General features: G+C 55.9%; 1 protein-coding gene across 1 annotated transcript; it reads right to left on the minus strand.

Annotated features, from left to right (window-relative positions):
• Nucleotides 1-4,153: 4,153 nt before the first annotated feature.
• On the minus strand, nucleotides 4,154-7,846 carry AQP6 (aquaporin 6; the record flags this gene model as incomplete). Its single annotated transcript, XM_081080865.1, has 4 exons — nucleotides 4,154-5,491; nucleotides 6,094-6,174; nucleotides 6,299-6,457; nucleotides 7,454-7,846. 4 exons carry the CDS (start codon nucleotides 7,844-7,846, stop codon nucleotides 5,279-5,281), a joined length of 846 nt encoding a protein of 281 aa, XP_080936991.1. The 3' UTR covers nucleotides 4,154-5,278.
• Nucleotides 7,847-9,863: the final 2,017 nt, after the last annotated feature.

Raw genomic sequence — 9,863 nt, forward strand, 5'->3', positions numbered from 1 at the left:
CTGTGGAGAGATTAAAACAGGGAGTTCCTTCAGCTCTGAGGGAACCTGAGGTATAGGAAAAGCAAGGCTCTGCTCCAGGACATCTGGCACGAAGCCTGTGTAGGGTAGGATCAACATTTGTTCCAGTCATGACCCCCAGAGCCATTCCCTGTGACCCCTGAGTCAGGGAAGGGGGCAAAAGCTGTTATGAATCAGCGAGGCCAAGACCAAAATAATAGAACATTTTGGTGGCGTTCTGGAATCAGTGTAGGATGGAGACATTCAGCGGCTTCAACACAAAGGAGGTGAGAGGCGTCAGGTACTCGGGGCAGGGAGCTGGGAGAGTATTGCAACCCTCTGTCCAGTTTGTTCCCCGTCCACAGCGCCAGAGGAGGGCTTTTTCTCCTTTGACACTGGAAGGCCATGGTTTGGGGACAAGATAAGAAAAGGACAGGAGTTAAGGAAACTGTTGCCCTGAGAGGAGAAGCAGACTAAAAATATAATTTTGTTTAAGAAGGTCTTTCTGGTTGGTAGGGAGAAGTGTTCAGATAACTGAAGTAACGTGTTGGTGCGAGGATGGAGGTGGGTGCCGAGTGCTGTGGGGGCCCAGAGGGAGGGGAGAGCTGGAGCCTTGAGAGCCTGGAAAGTCATGCGTTAAAGCTGGATCTCAGGATGAACAGGCAGCTAGAGGGCCTGGAGCATATTCCAGGCCAAGGAAGGCCCTCCAACCCGGTGTTCTATAACCGGCCTCCCCGCCTCCGGCCCGCCTGAGTGGGCCTTGTTTCATCTGCCCACACAGGGCGGGTGGAGTTGTTGGTCCCTGCCTCTCTGGCCTTCTCTGGCCTCCTCCATTGGCTCTCGAAACAACTGCCCCTTTATCTGACTTCATCAGAGCTCTGAAACAGTTTTTCATTTCCCCCTTTTCTGCCCATCGACTGCTGCCTATTAATTAGTGCTGTTCAGCTCTCCACCCTCAATTGCCCTTCACGAACCAAGCTGCCCCTCCCTGAGACATGATTACAGATCTTGGCTGTGTGGACCCCCTGCCCCAGCTGCCAGAGTGGCCACAACTTGGCCTGATGCTTCATCTTGATTAGCCCTTCAGGTCATCCCTCCCTCCTTCCCTCTGTCTTCTCCATGACATTGCCAGGCCTGATACTGGCTGTAGGTTAATCTCTTGTGTGATAAGCAGCACTCTTCTCACGCTGCTTCAGATCTTGGAGAACAGCGCTGGGGCTCAGGGACACTGGGGTGATCCCCTCTCCTGACCCAGCAGAGTCTCCCTTCAAAACCCCAGTCAGGCCCTGGCCAGTGTGGTTCAATTGGTTGGGCGTTGTCCTGTGCGCTGAAAGGTTGCCAGTTCAATTCTTGGTCAGGCACATGCCTGGGTTGCTTGCTTGATCCCTGGTAGGGGATGTGCAGGAGGCAGCCAGTCCATATGCTCTCACATCGATCTTTCTCTTTCTCTCTAAAAATTAATAAACTATTCTTTAAAAAAAAAAAACAACATAAACAAAAACCCCAGTCAGCTTGTTCCAGATCACTTGACCTCATTGTAGATCAGAGACACAGATTTTGATCTGTGCTGCCTCTTATACCCTCAGCTCTCATGACTGCTCCTTTTTTGTTTACTTAGCTGCCATATGAAACCCCAGATGCTCCAAGCTCTGCTTTTCACCCCTTTCTACCCCCCTCCCCGCCTCCTTACCCCCATTCCCTGAATCTCCCCCAAACCAGCTCCCAGCTGCCATCACTGCAGTGCTCCACGTCTCTGTTCCAAGGAGTCCTGTTTCTTTCTCGGGTTTGATTCTTGACTCCTCTTTCCTCTGGATCCTTCTCCCCTGACACTTGTACTTACAGACTCTCTCCTTTGCTCAAGCTAAGCCTGGATTATGGGGAGGAAGGATCCCTTCTTGACTGATAGCTGGGCTGCGTTAGAAACCAGAGGAGAAGCAGCCAGACTCATTGGCAGAGGGAATGGCAGTCTACTGTGATGGGTAAAGCCCGCTACCACTGATTGCACCAGGCACGGTGCGGGACACGTATACCCCAGGTAGTTCTTCCAGCCCCTCGGGAGCAAACTCCATTTTCCAGGTGAGGAAAGTGAGGCTCAGGATCCTTAAGTAACCTGCTCACGTGCACACAGCTCTCAGTGCCTGAGCCTGTACTTAAACTCGGCCCTTTCAACCTATAGTTCACCTTAAGTAGTTCTTTTCTTTTAACCTTGGGGTACAGAATCCCTTAGGTCAAAATGATTTTCCTTGGAAAGTACGTCTCTGAATCATCACCTTGCCCCTCCTCTCCCCTCAGTCCAAGGGGCCCACATGTGCCCCAGAACCTGGCTCTCAGTGGGCCCTCCCCTGTCCACAGCGTGGCTCCAGATGAGACCTGTCCTCTTTACACCCGAGGGAGCAGTGGGGTGGGAAGCAGAGAGGGGCTTCCTGCCAACCAATGGGGAAGCGACAGCCTAGGCTCTGTGCCGGCATCATCTGCTCCTGCTAAGACAATCATCAACATAAAAGGCTAATTGTATTAATCACCAAGGCACCCGTCCGGAGTCCCCCTCCCTTTGGGGAGAATTATGAATTGCAATTGCAGATGGCTCTGCTGATTGAAAGCAGTGCTCAGCAGGGAGAAGGGCCAGATCAGATTACACACCATTAATTAAAAACTTCCCCTGACAAACAGGAGGAAGGGAGTGTGCGCCAAGGGTCTGCTTGGCTGGGTCTCTGTCCTCTCTGTGCTCCCCACTCCCACCCGAGGCCGGGGGCTGTGGCCTTGGAGCCCACTGCCCCTGGCTGGACCCGCTGAGATTTGGCTCCCCGAAGGCCAGCCCTTCCCGCGGCCAAACAGATGGCCGGCTGTCCTATTAAAGGGCTGCTGAGAAGGAGAGGCTCACCTTTGTTACTCACTCCTGTCTAACTTGGGATGCTCTTCAGGTTGTAACCTAGTTCCTCACTTCTCAGGAAGCTGGTCTCCGTGCTCTAGCGTAGCCTCACAGAGCTGTTTGTGAAAGCAGCCCCCAGCGTTCTCCTCCGGCAATCACCCTTGCTTACCCTTTTGGTCCAAAGTTCCTGGGACAGAGGTTACACAGTTGGCTCTGGAGTAAGGGTGGGACTGAAGTGTGACTGCACCCTCTTCCAGCTACCCCTGCCGGCAAGTTCAGGCTCCCGGCTGCTGTCATCTTGGCTCATGTGGAGCTGTGACTCCTGAATTCTCCTCCTCTTGATCAATCACGACCTCCTCTCCCTCCCAGCTGCCCAGCCTCAGTCATTCATTCATCAGACTTTTATTGAGCACCCGTGTGTGCTGGGCTCTGGGGATGTGGAGATAATTTGTCTAGGAGCCTAAGGGCCTGCTGCAGGAGCTCCACCCCCTGCCCTCTTCAACCTTCTAGTTCGTGCTTCCTTCCATCCTGGGCCTGCAGCCTGTGTGAGCCCCCCTGGAGCACTATTTTGGAAAATTCTAAGCTGGGAGCTAGGGAGACCTTAGGGGGCTATGGTACTGAGCCAAGTGACCTTTAGCAAGTCAATCACACACACACACACACACACACACACACACACACACACACACGAGCCCAGCCATCCCTGCTCATAAAGGCACAAGAAGCCCTGGGTGCTTTTGTGAAGATGGATGAGTGCAGCCCAGCTTGGGGAGATGTGAGCAATACTCTGCACTGACAGTATCACAGGACACTGAGCATGGCTGCTGTGGCCATGAGTACTGGGACTGTTCTGGCACTGGTCACAGGCCGGGCCCTGTCACCCAGCGCTTGAAGACTGGCAGCCCCTCCCCCAGCCCCAGCCCCTTTGGAGACCTATCCAAAGGGAAAGGCCTATCTATTTTATGGATTTGGTTGCTGCATCTCAGAATACCATGGTGATGGGCGCCATAGAGATGAGAAGAACTAACTTTTATTGGCTTGTCTCTTCATCCCAGGGTCCCTCCCCCAGCACCCCCCGCCCCCTCGCAAAGCTCCACAGAAACTCACCCCACACACACTCACAAAGCTCCCAGGTCAGTAGACTCAGCAGAGGAGGCAGGGCTCCCATTATGGGAGCAAATGAAATGAGAAAAACGTACTCTTTTTCTCCCTCTCAATCATCTCCCTTTTTCCCTTCTTCCCTCCCATTATCAACAGCAATTGTATTCAAACCCAATAATTACAGTAATAGCAACAATAATCATCATTTATTGGCTTTGTTTTTCTAACATTTTTACTTCCAAAAACATTTTCCAATTTCTTGTTTTCACAGCAGTCTCTAGGGGAGGCCTGTGCCCATCCAGTAGCTGGGGAAGCTGAGGTCCAGGCAGGACCCCAGGTCATGGGCAGAATCGGTTTACAGCAGCTTGTAAATACTAACAAACCAGCTGAGACTCCGGTCATCCTTAGAGGCACTGAATCTTGGTTGCCTGCATCGTTCCTACCATCCTTATTCAACAGCTTATTCAACAGCTTTTGGGTGTCCTGATAGATTTGAGAATGAGGCTGGAGACAGCTTCTGTGCCCAGGACATGGACCGAGGGCTGGGCTGGGCTGGAGTCATCCCCTCTCAGAATTGTCCCCATCAATGGGACAGGGGGTGGGAGGCAGGAAAACACCTGGAAGAGCTTGCCTGGAAAAGGCCCGTTGGCTCAAACCTTCCTTGCCCATATCCTGCCCCTCTGCTAACCCGAGAAAAGCTTCCTCTCTGTGTCAGCTCTTCCCAGGGGTGGGGTTCTCTCCTGAGCATTTGGGGCGAGTGAGGAATGAAGATCTATTGGAAGGGTAATCTCTGTCCTCAAGAAGCCCCCAGTCTGAGGTGGGAGCCATAGCCCCGCCAAACCACACCGAAGGGCAGTGATCCCTCTGAGGAGCCCTGAGTCTTCTGGGAAGTCTGGCCTCTCCTCCCTAAGGGTGGGGCAAGAAGTTGGGGTTCCCTGAGGTCCCTTTAGCCCTCAGTCTTTAAGGGGACTGAGGCTCTAATTCTCCTGTTCTCCCCAAGACCTGGGGATCTGGAGTCACCTCCCCTGTACCAGCCGGGAGCCCTGGTGTGAATCCCCCTGCCTCCCTCTGCTCTGTTCTATTAGAGATGGAGGGGGAGGAAGCGGAACTGATTTGCTCCCCGGATTCCATCTAGAAATGTAATGCCCGGGAGAGGGATTGGTATCCCCTGCCCAACCTGTTAGGACAAGAGGCCAAGCCTCCCTACACGCCCTTAAACACCCCTCTTTCCTCGGAAAACCTGAAATCCGGCCACACGAGGCACTCTGCCCACGCACAGGCCTCTCAAAAGCCTGCGGCAAGGGCCAAGTTCTATGCTATCTGACCCACATTCTCCATTTCGGTGTCCCCTGGATTGGATTGGGGTTTGTTTTTCTGGGGCTCCACCATTTCCACTTTCTCCATCTCCGAGGTGCCTGTGAGGATGGCCAGCCGCTGGGCCAGGGTCTTGGTGTCAGGGAACAGGATAAAGTTGTAGATCAGCGATGCCAGGACAGCCCCTGTCAGGGGTCCCACCCAGAAGACCTGCGGAGGCAGAGAGGAGTGGACACCGGCTTGTGAGCCATCGGGATCACAGGGTGCCTTTGGGACCCCTGCCTGCTTCCCCAGTGCCGACTTGGTCTCCCAGGAGCCCGCGAGCTGTCTAAAAGGTGGCAGATTTGAGAAGCAGGAGTCCTGTCCAGAACGCCCGCGGCGAGGGGATCGTGCCTCCCACGGCGGCCCAGGCTCCTCACCGCTCCTTTCTCCCTGCTCTCACCTCCCCTGTACCAGCCGGAGCCCTGGCTAGTGCTGTTCCTATCTTTGCTGGTGTGTGTGTCTATTTCTGTTTGCCTTGTTCTTTATCCAAGTTTGGAAATTGGTCCAGCTGGAGAAAGTGAATAAGGAAACAGCCAGGACTTGAGGCTGTGGTGCCCGCCCTGGCCCATTTCTAGCCGGTCCACTGGGTCCCCTGGGCTGTTGAAGCTGGAAAGAAAGGAAGTCCAAGCCCTGGTCTGAGCTCAGGGAAACCTCCATCGGGGGTCAACATGGTCTGTGGCAGGAGCCTTGTCTGCCGGCCCCTGGCGAAGCCTCAGTCCCGACTCGGGCCCTTGCTCCCCCCACCCATGGCTGCCAGCAGAGGGTCTCACCCAGTGGACTTCGAACTTGCCAACGATGACAGCAGGACCGAAGGAGCGGGCCGGGTTCATGGAACAGCCGGTGTAGTAGACCTGGGGAGTGATTGTGGGTTCAGGGTGTGAAGAGGCTTGAGGCAGGCCCGGGAGGGGACAGTCCCCGCTACCGCGGTTCAGACCCGGCTCCACCCTCGGCCTCTGCAGCCCCTCTGCCCCTTACCCCGATGAGGTGGCCCAAGGCCACGGAGGCCCCAATCATGGCGGCTGGGGAAGCTGACGTCTGCCGGCTGTCGGTGGAAGCAAAGACACAGAGCACCAGCTGCAGGGTCAGCACCAGCTCCACCGCCACCGCCTGGCCCGCTGAGACTCTGCTCTGCACCTGGGTGAGAGGGGTACCCTGAGTCCGCGGCTCTGCCAGGGGCCGGCCGCCCCACCCATTTCCTGTGTCACATCTCACCTCTGCCAGGGCCGGGACTTAAGGACTGTGCAGGGGGTGGGGGTCAGCCCTGGCCACTTGCTCCCTGCAGAAGTAGCGTCACCCTTCCCAACCCAAAGGTTGGTTGGGGGCCAGTGATTTGGGGGGGTGGCTGGGGCTCAGGACTGGTGGGAAAGAGGAGGCACAGGGAAGCTGGGGTGCGTGTTTGCGAGCTGATTGGGAGGAGACCTGAGTGGGAGTGGAAGGAGGAGATTTGGGGAAGTAGGTGGAACTGACTAGGGCAGGGGTCCTCAAACTTTTTAAACAGGGGGCCAGTTCACTGCCCCTCAGACCGTTGGAGGACCGGACTATAGTTTAAAAAAAAACTAGGAACAAATTCCTATGCACACTGCACATATCTTATTTTGAAGAAAAAAAACGGGAACAAATACAATATTTGTATTTGCATGTGGCCTGCGGGCCGTAGTTTGAGGACGCCTGGACTAGGGGAATCTGGTTGGGGGTGGGTGAAAAAGGCCTTAGGGTGCCGGGGGGAACGTGGGGAGGAAGATGAAGTGCATGCAGGGTTCCTGCCGTCACCCACAGCCCAGCCCTCCCTGGCTACCCCAACCCTTGAATGCCTGGTCCTTCTCCGACTCCTGCCCCTTCGTGTGGCTGCTCCCACCTGTTCCTCAATCCACGACCCCATCCCTGCTCTGTCTGCTCTAAAGCCACACCAATTTTGTGTTACGGGAAAAACCATTCAGTACTGGTTTCACAGTAGGGCTCAACCTGAATTGGTCCCGCACCAATGTGAGTGTTTAGTGTTTGGCAAGTTTTGGGGTGTGATAATTCACTACAGAAATGTGAAGCAGGTGCTGAAGCGGTTACCTCCCTGCCCCTCTCCTCTGCCTGGCCCGCCACCCTCCTGGCCCTGCAGGTGCCCCTCCCTGCACCTACCACGTTGACCTCGAGGGTCTCTCGGATGTCTCCTGGCGTGACCCTGTAGAGCAGAGCAGCCCCCACAATGGCCCCTGCCAGTTGGGCAGCCACATAGGCCACAGCGCGGGGCAGGGAGATCTGGGAGCCCACGAGGTAGGCCAGTGTCACCGCGGGGTTGACGTGAGCCCCACTGGCCTTCCAGGTCACCTGCACCACCATGGCCGTGGCCAGGTTGAAGGTGATGGCGATCTGTAGCACAGAGGGACGCGCCGAGGGCCAGTGCATGGCCGAGCCCACGCCGAAGAACACGTACAGCCCCGTGGCCAGGAACTCGGCGAACAGCGCCTTGCTGATGGCCGTCCAGAGCCGGCACCCCAGCCTCCGGGCCAAGCTGCACCCTCCTGGCTCCATCGCGGGCAGGTCCTGAGTGCGGGCTGCCGCCCGCTCTGCTCCAGGGCCTCTCTGCTTGCCTCTGGCCTCCCGGCTGGGCCTGCTCTGGTGTCTCCCTGTGCGGAGGCTTCGCTGGCCCACCTGTAGCTCCGCTGCACTGCCGCCCGGGGCGGAGCTGGGCGGACGGACCGGCAGGGACCGAGCTGGCGGGGTTATGTGTGTCTGGATGGGTGGGAGGTGTGGGGCGGCGCTCACATGCCTGTCCACCCTGAGCTCACCTTACAGCTGGGGGAGGAGTGGTCTCGGGGCGCTGATCTGGAACCTTCAGGGAGGTTTCCAAGCTGGTCAGGCCTAACGTGCTGCGGGCAGAGCCCAGCCTGAGGACACAGGTGCTGGGACTCCAGGGCGCTCACATCCCTGATGTCAGCGTGGATAGAGCGAGATCTCTCCATTCCCAAGCCCAAGGCCTGCCCCAGAGGGTCCTGTGCATTCGGGGGGGGGGGGGGGAGGCCTACTGTTCTCCTAGCCCCTCTGCCTCCAGATGGGCTCACACTACCTGTACCCATAAATCCAGATGTGAAATGAAGCTCTCTCCCTCCCCACCTAAAACCCAACTCACAGAAAGCAGCTGTAAATAGAGTTTCCTAAGGACGTGGCCTGTGGGGACGCAGAGGGCAGATGGAAGACGGGTTATTCCACAGCTAATCAGGTGACACACGCAGTCGGCACCCTGCTGCTTGCCCGTGGAAATTTCCACTCGTGTCACCCACTTCCCTGTCTCTTTCTGCTTCCCTCCCTCTCATTCCTCAGACACCCCCCCCCCCCCCCGTCCCCATTTCTCTGCTCTCCTTCTCAGGGGACAAAACAATACCTCTTATGTCTCACACAGGGCAGCTGAGCCATTTCTGTGGCTATGCCAGCCCTAAGTCACCCATGCCCTAGGCTCTGCCCTTCTATCTTTGGCAGTATTTCGAGGTGTTTGCCTAAACAGAGGTACCCTCCCTAAGAAGAATCTGCTGAGCTGCTAAAATAATCCTGTCTTCACCTCTTAACCTCCTCTGGTGCCAGGACCTCGCCCCTGGACACATCTCCCTGCCCAGTGGATGCCCCTGCTTGACCTCAGGCCCTGAAATGAAACCTTTCTCAGAATGAGGTTCTCCTCTCTCCCATCCCCCAAACGCACCCCTCCTGTCTCCTCCCGCTCAGTTGGAGGCACGAGGGAAGCATCCTGACCCTTCTCCCCCTCCTGCCTCATCCACTAAAGGCCTCAGTCCTGCTGCTTTTGAGTCCCTACATGTTTCTTGACTGTGCTCTCTGCTTGCACCCCTGCTGCCCTGCAGCCTGTAACCGTTCTCTCTGTCTGCTCCCTTGCTCTGCTCCAATCAATTATCCACACTGCAGCCCGAGTGATCTTTCTAAAATGCAAATCTGATCCTGCTGCTCCTCTGCTGAAATCCCTTCAAAGCTTTCGTCCCCTCTGTGAGCTCCATGCATGCGCGTGCGTGCCTGGCCTCCACGGCTCCTGCTCCTACCTCACCTCTCTCCACTCCTTGCCTCACACTTTACCCTCTGGCCTCATCAAATGGCCAGAGGTTCTGCAACGCTCAGAGCTGGTCTCTCCTTGGAAGATGCTCTCTCTTCCTCTTGGAGAGCCCTTCCCCTCCTGCTTGGGTAACCCCTGTACCATCCCTGTGGCTCAGCTTCAATGTCACCTGCTCCTTTCTTAGGTGAGTCCCTCTGTGTGTTCCCACCACACCTGGACATTTTTGTGCACTACAGTCATCATAGGGTGTTGCCATGGTGTTAATGGGTCTCCCCAGTGAGGCAGTGAGCCTCTGAGGGGGCAGGAGCCAAGTTTTGCTCATCCCTACATGCAGTATCTTGCACGGGGATTGATCATAGTAGGTGCTCAATAAATAACTGTTGAATGAATGAGTGAATAAAAGCTTCCCTTCTGCTTCTTGTAAGTCTGTGCTTTTATTGGCTGTTTGAGGGTGGTGAAGAAGTGGGAGGAGTGGGTGGCCCCAATGCTGGGTTG

This window comes from Myotis nattereri, assembly GCF_964212035.1.
Source record: "Myotis nattereri genome assembly, chromosome: 2".
NCBI lineage: Eukaryota > Metazoa > Chordata > Mammalia > Chiroptera > Vespertilionidae > Myotis > Myotis nattereri.